Source organism: Chiloscyllium punctatum, chromosome 40, assembly GCF_047496795.1.
Source record: "Chiloscyllium punctatum isolate Juve2018m chromosome 40, sChiPun1.3, whole genome shotgun sequence".
Taxonomy (NCBI): domain Eukaryota; kingdom Metazoa; phylum Chordata; class Chondrichthyes; order Orectolobiformes; family Hemiscylliidae; genus Chiloscyllium; species Chiloscyllium punctatum.
The window spans coordinates 21,989,742-22,009,657 of record NC_092778.1 but is presented as its reverse complement, the minus strand read 5'-3'; the positions used below and the strand labels follow the sequence as shown (position 1 = coordinate 22,009,657).

At 42.3% G+C, this 19,916-nt stretch overlaps 1 protein-coding gene across 4 annotated transcripts in view; it reads right to left on the bottom strand.

The window, feature by feature from the left end:
• Positions 1–19,916, bottom strand: part of LOC140464425 (uncharacterized) — a 409,548-nt gene that overhangs the window by 297,612 nt on the left and 92,020 nt on the right. For all 4 annotated transcript variants that reach the window (XM_072559463.1, XM_072559465.1, XM_072559466.1 and 1 more), the window contains exons 10-14: positions 19,557–19,722; positions 14,037–14,219; positions 7,027–7,179; positions 3,375–3,519; positions 1,375–1,533 (exon numbers count right to left, since the gene is read on the bottom strand). In XM_072559463.1, the coding sequence (XP_072415564.1) occupies positions 1,375–1,533; positions 3,375–3,519; positions 7,027–7,179; positions 14,037–14,219; positions 19,557–19,722 (806 nt within the window). The remainder of the gene's footprint in view (positions 1–1,374; positions 1,534–3,374; positions 3,520–7,026; positions 7,180–14,036; positions 14,220–19,556; positions 19,723–19,916) is intronic.

Below are 19,916 nucleotides of genomic sequence, written 5' to 3'. Positions count from 1 at the left end.
CTTGTTATCTTCCAGTTACTAGAATTATCTGTGAGATGATCTATTTTATTGAATTTACCTTTGCCATGGCTGCCTTTATAAGATGTGACTATGTTGGAACAGTTATTGTTTGGTAATTAAATAATCTATTATTCTGTTAAGTTTTCCAATAGAGTTGATATTCCTCCTCTTTCTTTTTTTTGTGTATGAATAAAGTGTGCTTTGCTTCAAGACTGGAAGTTTGGCCAATCGAATTGCATCTTGAACAAAATGCCTGGCCCTCGCCTTTAAAATAAGAAAATATTAAGGTCTAGGATATCTTTTTAATATACTTTGAGGAGATTTAGTCTAGACCAAACCAGTTTTCTTTTCCAACAAATGGTCTATTTCTAGTTTCTTTTATGCAAGAGAGGTGATTGTTTCTGTATGATGAGCGTTTGAATGTAGATCTATTACGTAGCTGTAAGTTTAATTTATTTGCATCTCCATGTTAAAGACTTGGGTCCTGAGGTACGTCCATAGTGTGTAGCGAATGAGTCAGTGAGTGGCTTTAGATGAGACAATCTGGCTATGGCAAGGACATGGAGCATTTGAAGTAAGCATGAACATGGCACGGGAATGTGAAAGGGCATGGAGGAGGCACGTGGGGTCAGTGTGAGATAAAGAAGAGTGAGAGTTTGAGAGTCACCATTAAAACTGGACTAATACCCATTATCGCGCCTTCCACTAATCTCCACTGACACCTGTGACTAGTCTCTGGAGGCGGTAGGTCTGATTCCATTATATGCCCTCTTGCTCTCCTCATAGCCGGGTGCTGCCAGATCAGGAAAGGACCCACCTACTGCCTCCACCAAAGTCCACTAATTCTCAAATTTTGGCTGTTCCAGATCCATCCTTATGGTAAGCATTCCATTAACCCAAGGTTGTGAATCTGAAATCCACCAATAATACATAGTGTACATTAATGAATGTTTGGAATTTCCAAAGGCCCTTTCATAATGTTCACTCCACTGGAATAGCTGTGCGTTAAAGCAAAATGACAAATCGTTTCACAACAAACCATGTATTAGGCAACAGTATCCAAATCCATTGCTTACTCCATGAGGACATCATTCAATTCTTCTCGAGATATTTGCCAAAACAAGATAATCAAACTATTTTGTTTGTTAACCAGTTATTACAATTCTAAACGATACCACCTGAGAAACCTTTAATACTCCAATTAGCAACCCATGGCTATGCATCCAGAAACAGATTTTCTTGGTTTAGGCAATTGCTACATGTAGGGATTTGCTTCTGTTGCCATTTGACTGTACATCTGGATTTAATATTGGAGAGAGAATTAATGGCAATTCCCTTGCAAGTACTGAACATGCACGTACATTAGCACAGTACCTGACTGGAAGGTGGCATCCACATAAGATGAATATTTCCAGTGTTCTAGGTCAAAATCTTTGGTGACAATGTCATTCGGAAGACTTTTCTTAAGCTGCTGCTTGAGAGGGTCATTAGTTTCCAAGATCTGGGACAGATGGGTCCACACAAATGAGCCGACTGTGAAAACAAATTTCATTGTCAAGCAATGATTCAAGCATCGTGGAACTAGATTAGATCTAGGAAAATCAAAAAATAAGTCTCAGTTCCTTCCAGGATTGGATCTTGCACACTGCAATCCTTCCTGAAATCAGACTGGGCCACCTGAGCAAATTCTGAATATATTGAAAGTGCTTCTCATCATATGCAAACAAAGACGTGTCAAGATTATTGGAAGTATTAGTCACTAGAATAAATTCTGAAAGTGGGTCTTGTTCTAAGTAATAATTACCGACTCTGCAGAACCTAAATCTGAATTCGGTCTATGATGGACCACATTCTGCTAGATAAGTAAACACTGAAATTTATTAATTGAAACGTTCATTCTCAAGCACAGATTTCTTTTGGCTACCAATTGAACTAAAGGCTCTGATTATAACTTTCCACCCCTCAAAAATCAGACAATGGACCAGATAGAGAGGGGTACTTACCCAGTCTTTTCCAACTCTGATCTCGCTGGAGACTACTTTAAAGTAAGCTTGGCCATATAGGGCATATACAGAAATGCAGAACGTGGCTAGAAATCAGATCAGCTATGAACTTGTTGAATGGCAGAGCAGACCCGAAGGGCTGAGTGGCCAACTTTAATTTCTTATTCCTATGTGAGCCAGCAGAACCCACTGTGGGTTAAAATGCACTGTAAGTTCCCATGTCATCAGCAAGGCCCAATCTGCCACTTCAACCTATGGCTTGTACAGAAGTGGCTATTCAACCAGACCAAACTGCAGATGTGCTCTGGAAGATAATTCCATTACTCTACTCTTCTGGTCATTCCACATACCCTGGAAGGAGCAGCCAAGAATCTATCTTGGAGGTTCCTTGCATTAGGGCAAAAGAAAGAGGAGCAGGAATAGGAGTAGGCCATTCAGCCCCTCAAGCCTGCTCTGCCATTCAATAGGATAATGCATGATCCAACATCTTCACATCCACTTTCCTGCCTTACCCCATAGCCCTCGATTCCCCCGGCTGGTCAAGAATCTACCTACCTCAGCCTTAATTATACACAAGGATTCTGCCTCCACTGTCCTTTGTGGCAAGGAGTTCCAAAGACTCACAACCCTCTGGGATAAGAAATTCCTTCTCATCTCAGACTTAAACTGGCATCAGAGATGCTGGCCTCCTGTCATTATAAGTGCCAGCCCTGCATGCTGGGCAGGCAGTAATTTATTAATTAGTAGGGATCAGGAGGCAACATGACCTTACACATACAAATGGTGCTGAAGGATGAGATTTTTCTGGGTGTCAACATGTGGACCTGTCATCTAACATGACCCACCATCCTCCCATACCTTGAACCTACCCGAAATAAAATCGGGGTCGGCGCATCCCAACTCAAATATAATCAAGCCAAAACGCTAAGATTCTTAACAGCCAGAATCATCCTGGAATGTTTCTTTTCCAGAAACTAAGATAGAAATAATTTTTAGTTGCTGTTAGCACATTTAATTTCAAGCATTAAGATTTGCAACTCTTCCTTCAACCAACATTCGATTTTGCAATTAAACAATATTGTTGAGCAGTTCTGATATGACTTTCAGACAGACACAAACACCTCAAAAGTCACCATTAAACTTCCTCACAATTGTGAAATAAGCAAACATGGTTAAGCAATTTTACCACATTTAAAATATTGTAGGGCCATTATTAAAGTTGAATAAATGATAAAAATAAACAGTAAGAAATTAAATAGCAATATGTAGGACCGGCTCATTATTTTCTCCACAACAACTCAACAGTAAAAATGTAATAAGCTAGGATTTGGTCCTTTACTGCAAATTTTAAAATTATATTAACTTCCCAACCTTGGCTGGATCTTTCATTCTGTAGAGAGAATGCCACTGTATCAAAGAGCTGCTCACTGGGACATTTCATTAACATGTAGTATGAAGCAATTCGGAGTTCGACATCTTCATCCACTGTTTGATATAGCTGTCTTAACACCGGGCGCTAGAAACACAAAGAGAATCACTGGGATGACAAGACTCGGTCAGAATAAAGGTAACTGTAGATAGAAAACGTACAGCACAGGAGAACACTGCTGTGCCCATGCTGAGTGAAAAATAGTTTCCACTTTTCACTTCTTGCTCCGTATGCTCTGGAATAGGACACCTCATATCCACACTTTTAAAAAAAAGACTCTGCCTCTGCCCTTGAATCCTTTACCAACTGATTTACGTCTGTGCCCCTCCCTGCTTATAGAAAACATATTTAGCTACATATTTAGTTCCCTCATGTTTTCATATCCCTGCCAGCTATGGCACAGTCAGAAGCACAATTAAAGTTTTTGAGGAAAAAAATAAATGTATATGTGCTTTAAATCCCACAAAACGGGCTATAAAGATTAAATAATAGATACTCGAAATTGTAAACGAGAAAAGGATTTCTAAAAACGATATTCAAAGAAGAAAATCTGAATTCTGAGGAAGGGTGATTCAACCTGAAATGTCAACTCTCATTTCTCTCCACAGATGCTGCCAGACTTGCTGAGCTTTATCAGCTATTTCTGTTTTTGTTTCTGATTTACAGCATCGCAATTCTTTCGGATTTTATTAAGAAAACCTCAGTGCTTTTTAACAGGACATTTTTGAGGCTGCTTTTGAAATTCTGCATTCATTTCTGGTCTCCCTGCTACAGGAATTACATTGTTAACCTTGAAAGGGTTCAGAAAAGATTTACAAGGATGTTGCCAGGGTTGAAGGGTTTGAGCTATAGGAAGAAATTGAGTAGGTTGGGGCTGTTTACCCCTGCAGTGTGCGAGGCTGAGGACTGACCTTATAGAAGTTTATAAAATCATGTGGGGCACGGGTAGGGTGAATAGCCATGGTCTTTTTTTTCCAGGGTAGGAGAGTCCGAAACCGGACAGCATAGATTTAAAGTGAAAGGGGAAAGACTTACAAGGGATCTAAGGTACAACTTTTCCATGCAGAGGGTGGTGTATGTATGGAATGAGCTGCCAGAGGAAGTGGTGGAGGCTGATACAATTACAACGTTTAAAAGGCATCTGGATGAGTACATGAATAGGAAGGGTTTATGAGGGATATAGCCAAATGCTGGCAAATGGGACTAGATCAGTTTAGGGCTGGCATGGATGTACTGGACTGAATAGTCTGTTTCCATGCTGTACAGCTCTGTGAATCTATTTGATGTCCCACTCTGGACTTAAGCACACATTTAAAAAAAAGGTCAATGCTGACCCTCCAGTGCAGTTCACTGCATACAGTTCTGGTCGCCACAATTCCAGAAGGATGTGAAGGCTTTGGAGAGAGGACAGAAAAGGCTTGCCAAGATGTTGCCTGGTTTGGAGGGTATTACTATGAGGAGAAATTGTACAAACTGAGTTCATTTCCACTTGAATGTCAGAGGTTGAGGGGGAGAGATCTTATAGAAGTTTACCAAATTATGGGAGGCATGGATAGATGAGATAGTCAGAGGGTAGAAATGTCAATTTCTAGGGACATAGGTTGAAGGTAAAAGGGAGCAAGTTTAAAGAAGATGTGAGAGTTAATACACTGCCAGAGGAGATGACAGAAGCAGATACATTAAACAGACAGTACTCCCTCATTACTCCGATGAACAGTACAGAATAAGAACAGACCCTTTGGTCCACCAATTCTGAACCAACACAGCTGGTGATCGACTGTAAAGTTTACCTTGCTCACGCTCCATGAAGAGACACTTCGACAATATGTGAATAGGTCGGGAATAGAGGGATACAAACTGGGTAGAGGCAAAAGGTTTTTAAGTGTAAAAAGGCATCATGCGTTGGCACAGAACAATAAATGCTAGAAATCACAGCAGGTCAGGCAGCATTCATGGAGCAGGAGCAAGGTAAACGTTGTAGTCCAACACCAGTTCTGTTGGTACGGCTTTGGTGGGCCAAAGGGTCTGTTCCTTTTCTGTATTGTTCTCCGTAGTCCTGAGGGAAAACTGTCCATTGGAAGTAACGTTAAACTGAGAACCAGTCTGACTGCTTGGCTGAATGTTTTGTCATTTACATAAATGATTTGGATGCGAGCATAAGAGGTACAGTTAGTAAGTTTGCAGATGACACCAAAATTGGAGGTGTAGTGGACAGCGAAGAGGGTTACCTCAGATTACAACAGGATCTGGACCAGATGGGCCAATGGGGTGAGAAGTGGCAGATGGAGTTTAATTTAAATAAATGCGAGGTGCTGCATTTTGGGAAAGCAAATCTTAGCAGGGCTTATACACTTAATGGTAAGGTCCTAGGGAGTGTTGCTGAACTAAGAGACCTTGGAGTACAGGTTCATAGCTCTTTGAAAGTGGAGTCACAGGTAGATAGGATAGTGAAGGCGGCATTTGGTATACTTTCCTTTATTGGTCAGAGTATTGAGTACAGGAGTTGGGAGGTCATGTTGCAGCTGTACAGGACATTGGTTAGGCCACTATTGGAATACTGCGTGCAATTCTGGTCTCCTTCCTATCGGAAAAATGTTGTGAAACTTGAAAGGGTTCAGAAAAGATTTACAAGGATGTTGCCAGGGGTGGAGGATTTGAGCTATAGGGACAGGCTGAACAGGCTGGGGCTGTTTTCCCTGGAGCGTTGGAGGCTGAGGGGTGACCTTATAGAGGTTTACAAAATTATGAGGGGCATGATTGGGTAAGCAGGCAAAGTCTTTTCCCTGGGGTCGGGGAGTCCAGAGCGAGAGGGCATAGGTTTAGGGCGAGAGGGGAAAGATATAAAAGAGACCTACAGGGCAACATTTTCACACAGAGGGTGGTACGTTTATGGAATGAGCTGCCAGAGGAAGTGGTGGAGGCTGGTACAATTGCAACATTTAAGAGGCATTTGGATGGGTATATGAATAGGAAGGGATTGGAGGGATATGGACCGGGTGCTGGCAGGTGGGACTAGATTGGGTTGGGATATCTGGTCGGCATGGACGGGTTGGACCGATGGATCTGTTTCCATGCTGTACATCTCTGAATCTATCCTAGAATCAGAACTGTAACAGCAAAAACACCTCTGTTCCTATCATTACAGAATCCCCTTTCACTGTTGCTTTCCAACGTTCCTTCTGCATTCCCCGCATAATTAAGCCTCCGACTGTGCTGTGCAGTTGATTCTGGCTATACTCCCCAGAGGTGAATATCTGTTGGTGAGAAGTAAACTCAGGAGAGTCCTGCACTGCCTGCGAGCTCTCCTCGTCACTCACTCCCTCCCCGACTGCACATGGGGATACCACCTCCAGAATCACGCAGCTCTCAGCCTCACGGAACGCAAGCTGCCAAGCAAACTCCGAAACCTAGAGGTTGAGCTCCTCCAGCTGACAACACGTTGTTACTGGGGACACCGGTATTTGTACACAGGACAGGTTCAGCAGACCTTTCTTTAAACCAACACTTGGTAAATCAAAATGCAGCCAAGAATGACCAAAGCCCTTCCAGACAAGGACAGTAATATAAATAATCTGTTGAGAGATATGATCTTACACCAGCTTCACAGGGAATGCGTCTGAAAGCACCAATGGCTGCTAGCCGCACTTCCAGCAGACTGGATTTTGCCTGGAGACATTTATTCAAAGTTGGGATCTGGGCTGTGGCAGCGAGACCGGCGTTCCCAATTGCTTTCAGGGACATCAGCACCTGGAGATGATAATAAAACACATACACTCCCATTAGTCACAACTTTTATAGACCCAGCGAACATTTAACAGCTGAAAATGGTAAATGGTACACTGTAATAATGGAAAATGTCTGGTCACTCCCAAGTGACGGAGGAGGTAATTTAACTGGCTTTGTGCTTCTGTTGGAATCAGTCACATCATAAAGTTAGACACTCCATTTTCCAACCATTAAATTAAGTGGTTGCAAATCATATATCTCTTGCATGCCCAGACCTCTGACCTGCTCCCTGCTGAGGGCATGGAGGTAGAAATCTGCCTCTGCTGGGCTGCAGAAGCAGATTGGGAATGAGCAAACAGATCCCAGAATAGTACCATCTGGTGTTCAGGCTTTGTGTTTTCCAGTACCTAAATCTCTCAATGAACCTTGTTAACTGTGTGAGCTGGCGGGGGTGGGGTAACTTATAAATCTCTTCAGGAATCCACATACTCTCATGAATAAGTTAAAGAGCCAAAGAAGTGACCTGCTCATCATTCACATACTAACGAAATCCAGTTTTGAGGTTCGTTAGCAACATGTGTCTTAAAGACATTTCAAAGGGTAATAGAGTAAGTTAACACATTGGCCCTTTACCTCTGATACCTTGATTGCATTTGTCTGCCATATCTCCATAGCAACGGCTATGTGATGGACTTCCAATACATTGGTTCTGCACTTGGGAGGAAGCTAAATGTGCCGTTGACTTCTGCATGAGGAGGAGATGCTCCTTATCTTACTGCCTGGCATCAGGTCTATTGGAAGGATCTAGAGGCTGACAATCAGTTTGGCTCTGTGACAAACACATCCCCCATGGTCAACATCCTGGCCTGAGACCTGACCCAAGAGCTTCTGCCCGAGAGGTAGGGACACTACCACTGCAGAAGAACTCCTATGTTGAACTGAATTAGATTTAAAAGCACCTTCTCTGAACTTTAAAAGTCTCAAGCGAGTCTAATGATTTCAGCTTAGTTTCTTCTAAGTGCAGGTTACAAAACTCACATTATTCAGACAAATTATGGACAGGACATAAAGAGGTGGTGAGGAACACTTCTGGATAAAGAGGGAATATATTAATATTAAACAAAATTCTAATCAACCTGTTCAGGGATGTTGTTACACAGCTCTGAAGCAGGTGGGACCTGAACCCAGACCTCCCAATCCTAAGAAGGGACACTGCCACTGCACCACAAGAGTACTGATGTGCTGAGACTAAGGTTAAGATGGAATTGTGGATGAGGAACAGAAGAATAAAAGAGAATAATTACAACGCATCATACTAATTATATTTAAAATGCTGCACCACCTTCTATTTCATGCCATATCATTCCAATGAAAGCTTTTACTGTTTCTCAGGGTGATCAGAACATAGACACCCGACGGAAACGTGACTGATTAGTTCCTTCTGATCGATCTTCGAATAATTAATAGAGATCGACTGTGCAGGCATTTTCTTTCACTGGTCCTTTGTCAAGACTGTAATCATTGATTTAAATGCTGCAATTTTTCCTCAAAATTTTCACTCAGCTGACTAGTTACTTTGTTAAAAATAGTTATTTTGGATGCCTAATGAAGTTAGAGCATTTGTTCACACATAATGTTGTTCATATTAGGCAAGAAGATACAAGATTTGTAATCATTATAGATCCCGCAGCCCAGTGGTGATATTTTATCCCAACCTTCAAAGGAGTGCACAAAACACCTTAAGGTTTATAAATAAATTACAGTTACAGTACAAAGATTTTAAATAATAAATCTTGCAAACAATCTTCTATCAACAAGTAAAATGGCAGTGAATTATGATTAACATTACTTTTAACTTCAAGGAGAACCATGAGCATATAGAGTACAGCACAGGAATAGTCCACTTGGCCCATTGGCTGACTTTTTGAAGTGCAATTTAATTAGTCCAATCCTCCCACTCCCCACGTCTCTGAAACACTCTCTCCTTTGAGCATACATCGGATTCTCTTTTGACAGCTACTAATGAATCGGCATCTACCATCCTAGAACTGCACCCGAAATCCTATCCACTAGCTGTATAAAATCCTTAACATTGTGCAAATGGTGGATAATACATTAATATTGTTTGGGAATTTGGATTTTAAGTTTGAGGTGAAATAGGTGTGTCATTTTGTTTCTGTGAATTTATTTTTAAAGAAGAGGTCAGAAAGACATTTGGAGCAATGAACGAAGGATATCATTTCCAAAATGTCATGTGATTTGATCTCACCGGCTACCTGTTTACAAAGTTGAACTTCTATTTAGATGAAACAGACCAGGGCTATCCACTTGTTTGAGTTCAGAAGTATCAGGTTTCAGGGGAGGGAGCACAGAACCGCACACCCCCCACCCAAACGGATTGCTGAATTTGCCTTTGCCAAGGATGTGTTTATGGGATGTTACTATGTTGGAACAGTTACTGTTTGTTGTTAAATAATCTATTATTCTGTTAAGTTATTCCAATTTCTTCTGTCTTGCATTGCATTTTAACTATAATGTATGAATAATGTGCATTTTGCTTCAAGATTCGGTGTTTGAGCATCAGGAATGCAATGCCTGTCACTTTAAAATAAGAAAAAGCTAGGGTCTAGGCTATCTCCTTAATATAAATTGAGGGAGTTTGGTCTGGTCCATAATGAATTTTGAGTTCTTTTCTCAAAGTTCTTGCCAGCTTTGTGTGAATATCCCCAATCACCAATCACCATGATGCCTACTGTAACTGAAAAAAACCAAGCCAGGTGAAGCCAGGTTTCACTCTGTCATCTGATTTGCTCAGTATTACCATCAGCTAGGATCATAAGATTGCTTCTTCTGACTCTTTTGAAATTTTGTGTCCTCTGGTTATCGATTATAGATGTTGAACACATTTGGTAGAATTTTACTCCCTTCCTGGGAATGTCTCGCAGGGAGGCTGCTGTGCTGTAAAATTGGTAACATCAACCCAATGGAGATATGCCTGTTACTTTAAGATGAGACAGGTTCACTAAATACATATTGGCTCAGTAAGCACAAATCTTTATGAATGGACTTGCTGCACAAATCTGAAAAAGAATCATGAAGTGGTAACCAGTCTGTGTGACACTCAAGCTGACAAAGATCACATTAAAAGAGAAAGAACTGAAAAGCTCAGCAGGTCTGACAGCACTGGTGAAGAGAGAAACAGAGTCAACATTTCCAACTTCTTTCAGGATCTCTTCTGAAGAAGAGTCACATCAGACTCCAAACGTTAACTTTGCTTCTCTCCATATAAATACTGCCAGACCTGCTGAGTTTCTCCAGCACTGTTTTTATTTCAGATTTCCAGCATCTAAAATTTGTTGTGTCTTAAAAAAAAAGAGGAAGACCACAAGATTTCTGAACAGTGATAAGACTTCTAAACATATACAAGATTTTGAAACGGAATGACCTGGTATTTTTTGCTGCAGGTCAATACAGATTCTTTCTAAAGGTTAAACTAACAAGAATTTATTCCATTGTCCTCACACAGTGGTGTATGGAGCAGACAAATAACATCTTTACATCTGAATGGACCCCTCAAATTTTAAATTTAATGTTGCTTTTGCTTTTTCTGCACCTTCTCTGCAGCTGTAACATTGTATTCCTTGCTCTGTTCTATTACCCTAATGTACTTTATATGGTATGATCTGCCTGTACTGCACGCAAAGCAAACCTTTTCACTGTACCTACGTGCATGTGACGATAATAAATCAAATCAAAAATCTGTTTCCATAAGTGTATTTTCCTGCTAATCTGAGACCAGAAATTGGAGATGGAGCACTCTGTTTCAAGTATGACGGACTGCGACTGCCTGTGTCAGCGTATCCCGGGGATTTACATGGTGATACTCAATCTCTTTGACCAAGTTATTCATAGAATCATAGAATCCCTACAGCATGGAAGCAAGCCATTAGGCCCATCAAATCCATACTGATCCTCCAGATCCACCCCCACTACCCGATCCCTGGAATCCTGCATTTGCCATGGCTAATCTACCTAGCCTATACATCCCTGGACAATATAGGTTATTTAGCATGGCTAACCTAAAGCATCTTGCTTTATCAGGTCCTGGAGCGGGACTTGAACCCAGAGCATCTGCACTACTCCCTCACATCACAAGACTGCATTATGTTACTCTTTGGTGTCATAATTATTGAGATTTAACAATTGTATTTTGTCAATTTTAACCTGATGTTCTCTTTTTATTTTGGTGCATGTTGGAATTAATCCCCTTTAATTAACCTTTCTTTAGTGGGAGTGGGTACAGAGTCAAAAAGTGTGGCGCTGGAAAAGTGCAGCAGGTCAGGCAGCATCCGAAGGACCAGTTTTGTCACTTTCTCTAAGTGACTGTGCCCTTGAGGTGTTTTTCCAGAGACGGGGGTAATTGGCCAGGCTTCAACTAGGCTAGGTGTGAATGGTTTATTGGGGCCCTTTTTGCTTACCCCTAACAGATAATGCCTCTGGCCTGTGGCTTTCACGTCTTTAAAAAAATCTAGCATAATCAAAGGGGAGTGGCCAGCTAGTTGTGTAGCTAACATTTGTTTAAATTAGAGTTGGTTGCAGCAGGGGATGTGTGAAAAAGGCTGCTGAATTCTCCTCTGACTTAAAACCTGTAAGCCTTTGTTCGATTTTTACTCTTTGTGCAAAGGGGTTTGTTTATTGGGACTGCTGCAAGTGTTTTGGAAAACCATCAAGTCGGGATAGTCTGTCGGGTTCTTGGATAGGATAAAGTTATCCGGTATTCTATTTTCTGTTCTTTGTGTTTCATTCCAAACTGTTTTGTTTAAAACTAAGTAGCCTGACCAGCTGGTTCTCTCCTGGAAAATCCACCGTACACCTGCTTAAATCAAATAGCAAAGTTAGGGTCTGGGCTACATTCTTCAAATGTTTTGAGGGGCCTGGCCTAGTCCAAAAATTTGAGGAGCAGGAGAGTCGATATTTCGGGCATTAGCCCTTCATCAGGAATGTATTGGTGGAAGGGGAAGATAAGTAGGAGGGTGGGGGTGGGGCCCTTGAACTCCAGCCTTCCAACTGCAACAAGGACAGAACCCACACCTCCACCCCCCCCCCCCCCCCACCTTCCATCCCACTAATTTCCAGAGACAGCGAATTACCCTCCGCCATTTCCGCCACCTACAATCAGACCCTACCACCAGAGATATATTTCTCTCCCCACCCCTATCTGCGCTCTGCAGAGATTATTCCCTCCACGACTCTCTTTAGGTCCACACATGGAATCTTCCCCTGTCACTGTAAGAGATGTAAAACCTGCGCCCACATTCCCCATTCATTTCCATCCAAGGCCACAAAGGATCTTTCTCCATCCAGCAGAGATTTTCCTGCACATCCACTGCACATCATCTACTGTGTTAGTTTCCCTCGATGTGGTCTCCTCTACATCAAGGAGACAGGACACCAACTCACAGAGCATTTCAGAGAACACCTTTGGAACACACACACCAAACAATCCCACCACCCTGTGGCCGACCACTTCAACTCCCCTTCCCACTCCACTAAGGACATGTCAGCCCTGGGGCTCCTCTATTGTCAAATCCAAACCACCCTACAACTGGAGGAAGAATGCCTCATCTTCTGCCTTGGGACCCTTCAACCACAGGGCATCAATATCAACTTCACTAGTTTTCAAATCTCCCCTCCCCACCTCATCCCAGATCCAACCCTCCAACTCAGCCCTGCCCTCTTGACCTGTCTTAACTGTCCATTTTCTTTCCCAATAACCTATCACAATCACCCCCTATCTACATTTACCTATCGCCTTCCCAGCTATCTTCCCCCAGCCTCCACCCCAACCTCCTTTCCTTGCCTCCCACCCTCATTCCTGATGAAGTGCTTTTGCCCAAAGTGTCGACTCTCCTACTCCTCGGATGCTGCCTGACCTGCTGTGCTTTTCCAGCACCACACTTTTTTACTCTGACTTGCCAGCATCTGCAGTCCTCAGTTTCTCCCAGGGGTGGGTATAGCAGACGGATAAGTTGGATAGCAAAGGCCAAATAGCCTTCTTCTGTTCTATAACCAACGATGCTGGGTGCTTATAAAATCTGCTTTCTTAACCAAATGTTAACATGGTACAAGGTACCAAGTAAAAAAATACAAAGATTCTATTCTCATCAAAGGAACATCAGATTTTCTTTTACTTCTGGGACCAGGAGAGTATCAATTGATCAAAAGCTCTACACAAACACCAATGAAAATAAACAAAGTATAATACTGATTTGTATACCCACTTTATGTACAGTATAAATGACTTAAATAACAATGCAACCTTGCCTTAAATAAAACTTAACGGTGGAGACCCTTCTCACTTGGTCCCTCAGCTGACTACTCAAACACTGTGATAGTAGTGAACTTCAGTATTTTTTATTTGGAGATGCCGGTGTTGGACTGGGGTTTACAAAGTTAAAAACCACACCACACCAGGTTATTGTCCAACAGGTTTAATTGGGAGCACACTAGCTTTCGGAGCGACTATCACCTGATGAAGGAGCGTCGCTCCGAAAGCTAGTGTGCTCCCAAATAAACCTGGTGGACTATAACCTGGTGTTGTGAGATTTTTAACTTCGGTATTTTTGGTATACTTAATGCCGGTTTATCAAGAGCGGCAGTTAATTAAGATGCCGGTTAAACAAAGTTTGCTTCGTATATTCAAACGTATTTGTTATTATTATATAATTATTAACATTTTAATTATAGGATACAATGTGCCAAATGGTCTCCTTCTGTGCCAACAACACTTCAGTGATTCTGGATAAATATGGCCATTTGGGGTAAACATTGTAAACTAGAACAGACCAGTAAATCTTGAAGGTGATACACATTCATACCTTCTCCTTTCTCTCAGAATCCCGTGCTCGGCAGTTTCCTTGTACATGACTTTCGAGTATCTTCATGAACTCCTGCACCTCAGGGACCACTTGACATTGTTTGTGCAGCGAACAAAAGTTATGAACGAGTGAAGAAGTTCCGAGAAAGGCCTGTGCACGTGTGTCGGGTGATCTCAGCAGGGCCTGTGAATTAAAACCGACCTTTTAGACAAGACTTGACACTTTCGTGTAATTAAAGGGACTTGGTAACAGAGTCAGTGGCATAGTTTCTCTCCCACTCTTCCTCACTGCTGTGAAGAAAACAGGATTGATTCTGGCTATTGAGGGAGTGCAGCGTAGGTTCACAAGGTCAATTCCTGGAATGGCGGGACTATCTTATGTTGAAAGATTGGAGTGACTGAGCTTGTATACCCTTGAGTTTAGAAGACTGAGAGGGGATCTGATTGAGACGTATAAGATTATTAAAGGATTGGACACTCTGGAAGCAGGAAACATGCTTCCACTGATGGGTGAGTCCCGAACCAGAGGACACAGCTTAAAAATAAGGGTAGGCCATTTAGGACAGAGTTGAGGAGAAACTTCTTCACCCAGAGAGTGGTGGCTGTGTGGAATGCTCGGCCCCAGAAGGCAGTGGAGGCCCAGTCTCTGGATTTGTTTAAGAAAGAGTTGGTTGGAGCTCTCAAGGATAGTGAAATCAAGGGTTGTGGAGATAAGGCAGGAACAGAATACTGATTGAGGATGATCAGCCATGATCATAATGAACGATGGTGCAGGCTCAAAGGGCAGAATGGCCTACTCATGCACCTATTGTCTATTGGCCTACGTTCATAGAATTTGATGATGGCCGAATGGCCTGCTTCCACACTATTGGGATTCTATGAGAATCCTTACAATGCAGACAGAGGTCATTTGGCCCATAGAGTCTGTACCAACCCTCTGAAGAATATCCCACCTCCTCCTCCATACCTGTGACCATGCATTTCCCATGGTTAACCTACCTAGCCTGCATACCCTTGGACACAATGGGAAATTTCCCATGGCCATTCATCGAGACATCTTTGGACTGTGGGAGGAAACTGGAGCACCCAAAGGAAACCCACGTAGAAATTGGGGGAATGTGCAAACTCGACACAGACAGCACCCAAGGGTGGAATCAAACCTGGAACCTGTGAAGCCACCCATACTGGTAGCAAAGCTCCACAGACACTTGAATCATAATTTACTGACAAATGGATCTTTTAAAACCCGTTGGTATGTAATATGCCTACTCTGTCAGGATGAGCAAGTTAATGTTTCCACCATCAGACCTCTGACACTATCAACTGGCAATTATGCTTACTCCATTACACTTCAGTTTACAACAAATTAAACGCTATGGATTAAATGAAGGATAATCTTTAGGCTAACAAAAGATGAGATAAGCATGATAATTAGTGGATTGCCATAAAAATACCTACACTATTCACTCTGCACAAACAAATCTGTTCTGGCCAATACCTGACAATTATCTCCACTATGTCACTGATTCCTGGGGCCAGAATTTTGTTCCTGGGGTAAGTAGCTCATATGAAGTGATTTCTGCTCTGGGGGAAGGGGTAGAATTGAGTCAGGTCCACCAAACTCCAGTCAGGTCATCAGCACCTGCTAGGATGGGTAAATATCAAGGCAGGCTCCGCAATGGCCTGGTGGTACTATTGGTGAACTGTTAATCCAGTAGACCCAGGTAATGTTTTAGGCACCTGGGTTCGAATCCCACCATTGAATTGAATTCAACAAAATAAAAATCTGGAATTAAAAATCTAATGGTAACCATGAAACCATCTGGTTCGCTAATGTCCTTTAGGGAAGGAAACTGTAATCCTTACCTGTTCTGCCCTACACGTGACTCCAGACCCACAGCAATGTGACCATGTCTTAAACTGTCCTCTGGGCAATTAGGGATGAGCAATAATTGGTGGCCTAGCCAGAGGCATCCTCATCCTATTAATGAATAATAAAAAAAAACCATCTCCACCCGGTTACTCAGGGACTTTGACCTAGTTGTTTTAAAAGAGATTCTTTAACATTCACACCCTCATAAGCCCCACCCACTCCCCATACCACCTCCATTCCCTCTCCATGCCAATTCATACCTCCATTGGGTACCACCATGACATGTCATATCCATCACAACTCCTCAACAGCCACTCACCCAGTATCCACCTCTGGCAGTTTCAGGAGCAAAAAGGAGATTAAAAGAGCAATAAACTTGTAACAATCTAATAAATTGATATTGCTTCAATATAAGCAAATCATTAAATTCAAAGATTTTAAATCTTGTCATATAAAAACAAACTTCTATTCAATAACCACACCCCAAACAGCTAATCCTTTACTCGTCTCTTTAACCTGTCAATCAAAATTTCAATTCAGCCCTCCTCACCCCTCTGAGGTATATACTTTTGGGACATTTGAAACTCAGATAAGCACAGATGACGACTTCAGTTATAATGATCATCTTTGGGAAATAGCAACAATAACATTCCTCAAAACCACAAGAACAGATGGTAATGATTTTTTATAAGCTAAACCAGATGGCATGTCAATCAAGTCCTCCACCACTTACTTTAAAAGTCTGACTGACAGCTGTGGCCTTTTCCGTTTTGAAAGGGCGAGCAATATCAACATTTCTGACCATGACATTCAAAGAAAACATTCTGTCCTTCAAGAGCATTTACGCCTCCACCATAAAAATCGATGACGGTAAGTTGCAGGTGAAAATGGAGCTTGTTTGAACCCAACACTAATCCCAAATGTGCCTGGGTCTTCAAACTGTGGAAAAGCACCTCAAGCCCCAAAAGTATTCAACTCTATATTGAGCGGAGAGGCTATAAAGTTTTCAAGTGGAAAACGAGGTGCCTTTCTGCTTGGGAACTCTCCAGCTTTCTGGACTCAACATTGAATTCAACAATTTTAGGGCATGAGGCACCTTCTCCCACGCCCTTACCCTAACTGCCCCACACACCATGCTTCGTTATCACGAGTCAAAAAGTGTGGAGCTGGAAAAGCACAGCCGGTCAGGCAGCAGTCCAGGAGGAGAGTCTATTGACTCTGATCTCCAAGATCTGCAGTCCTCACTTTTTCCCATGTTATCACATGGTCTGCGATTACACACAACCCAGTGTTAGCCACTAATGGCCCCCATTAGGCGCGGGAAGAAAAAATGACAGATGGAGTTTAATCACAATATATATTAATAAATTACATGATTTGCAAGATGTAGCATCTCAAAGTTTGCAGATGATATCAAGTTGTGTGGGAGTGCAAACTGTAACAAGGAAACAGAGATGTTTCAGCATGTTCAGGATAGGTTGGCTAAATGGGCAAATCAATGGCAGATGCAGTATAATTTGGATAAAAGGGAGGTTATTCACTTTGGAAGCAAAAACAAGAAAACAGATTACTACATGAATGGCTGTAAATTGGGAGAGGGGAATGTGCAGCGGGACACGCTTGTCCTTGTGCACCAGTCACTGAAGATAGGTATCCAGGTGCAGCAGGCAGTAAAGGAGGCAAATGGTATGTTGGCCTTCATTGCAAGAGGGTTTGAGTACAGGAGCAAGGATTTGTTGTAGTTATACCAGGCCTTGATGAGGCCACACCTAGAATACTGTGTGCAATTTTGGTCTCCTTTTCTGAGGAAGGATACTCTTGCTCTCGAGGGAGTGCAGCGAAGGTTTCCCAGGCTGATTCCAGGGATGACGGGTCTGATGTAAGAGAGGAGATGGACTAAGTTAGGTTTGTTTTCACTGAAACTCAGACGAGTGAGGAGGGGATCCCATGCAGACTTAAAATTCTAACAGGACTCGGCAGGGTAGATGGACGGAGGATGTTCCCAATGGTGGGTGCGTCCAGAACCAGGGGTCACAGTCTGAGGATTAGGGGCGGACCATTTTGGATGGAGATCTTCACCAAGAGAGGGGTGGGCCTTTGGAATTCATTACCTCAGGAAATAGTTGATGCCAAAACATTTAATGTATTCAAGAGGCAGTTAGATATAGCATGTGGGGCGAATGAGACCAAGGATTATGGGGAGAAAACAGGATTAGGCTATTGAGATGGATAATCCGCCATGATTGTGCTGAATGGAGTGGCATGCTCTAAGGGCCGAATGGTCTCCTCCTGCTGCTATCTTCTATGTTGCTGTGTTTAATCCAGACAAATGTGAGCTGATGCATTTTGGAAGGTCAAGTGCAGATGGAAATTATACAGTGAATCGCAGAATCTTTAGGAGTATTGATATGCAGAGGGATCTGAGTGTGCAGGTCTCCAGATTACTAAAGGTGGCATCACAGGTAGATACGGTAGTAAAAAAGGTCTGTGACATGCTTACCTTCATTGGAAAGAACATAGAGTATAAGGATAGACAAGTTGGGCTACAGCTTTATAGAACTTTAGTTAGACCACACTTGGATACTGCATACAGTTCTGGTCACCACATGACCAGAAGGATGTGGATGCTTTGGAGAGGGTACAGAAAAGATTTACCAGGAGGTTGCCTGGTATGAGAGATTTTAGCTATGAAGAAAGGTTGGATAGGCTGGGTTTGTTTTGACTGGAATGCAGGAGGTTGGGGGGCAACTGGATAGAAGTTTAAAAGATTGTGAATGGCATGGATAGAGTGAAAAGTTATAAGGCCTTTTCTCAGGATGGAGGGGTCAATTACTAGGGGACACAGATTCAAGGAGATTGGGGGGGTGGTGGAGAAGAGGTTGGAGTTTAAAAGAGATGTGCAGGGCACGTTTTTCACACAAAGTGTAGTCAGTGCCTGGAACGAGTTGCCAGAGGAGGTGGTGGAAGCAGCATTCAAGAAGCACCTGAACAAATACACGAACTGGAAGGAAATACAGGGATCCAGATCCTGTAAATGAAGTCAGTTACTGTGTGAAAGGGCAAAATATGTTGGCACAAGTTGGAGGACCAAGGGTTGTTTGTTCTTATTCATTCTCCCAGGCTGACCATTATCGACTCCTTCGTCTGTCCACCTGAACTCTCTTTGGGCTCTATCCCCACCTATCACTTACTTCTTACACTCTTCCCCCCCCCTCCCCTAGCTTCTGTATAAAAATTAACTTTTCCCTGACCTCAATCAGTTCTGAAGAAATGTCAATGGACCTGAAACATTAACTCTAATTTCTCTCCAGGGGTGCAGTCAGACCTGCTGAGCTTTTCCAGCAATTTGTTTTTGTCTCTTTAATTCCTTGTTAGATACGTAAGCTCTTGATATTAGAATATTTTACAGAATAGCTGATGCTTTTGTTCTGTGCTTATCTTTCTCAACATCAGTCATATTCCCAACTAGCTATTTAATATGGAATTAAATAGTAAGCGATTAACCTCTTTTGCTTTTCCAGGTATTGCACATTATGTCCATCATGTATTGTACACTGGCAGTTAGTTTGCCACTTACACAGATGCAAAACGTAACGATAAAAATGCAACTTGCTTTACAAGTGGTTAAATAAAAGGGAAAGTGCTCACAGTAACTGCAGCAATCATTGGTATCGTTGGTTCAGGAATGAACGCCAAAGACCACAGAAAGGTGTCTGTCCGATCTGTATCCAGCTCTTTCGACAGAACAATCTCTGTTATGAAACTGACACACGCTTCAGTTCCACAGGCTGGTAGGGTGTCCACCAAAGGCTGCCTGATAAAGGGGAAAGCATAATATCAGTTCACCAGACAACTGCGTGATCTAGAGAGTATGCAAATCACTTCATAGTTATTATCAGAATTAACATGAGTGCTGGAAAAATACTTCGGCAATGTATCATTCTCAAACCACAAACCGTTGCAAACCAAGGCAGAATTAATTAAATCTGGACTGCGCTTGAACTAGTT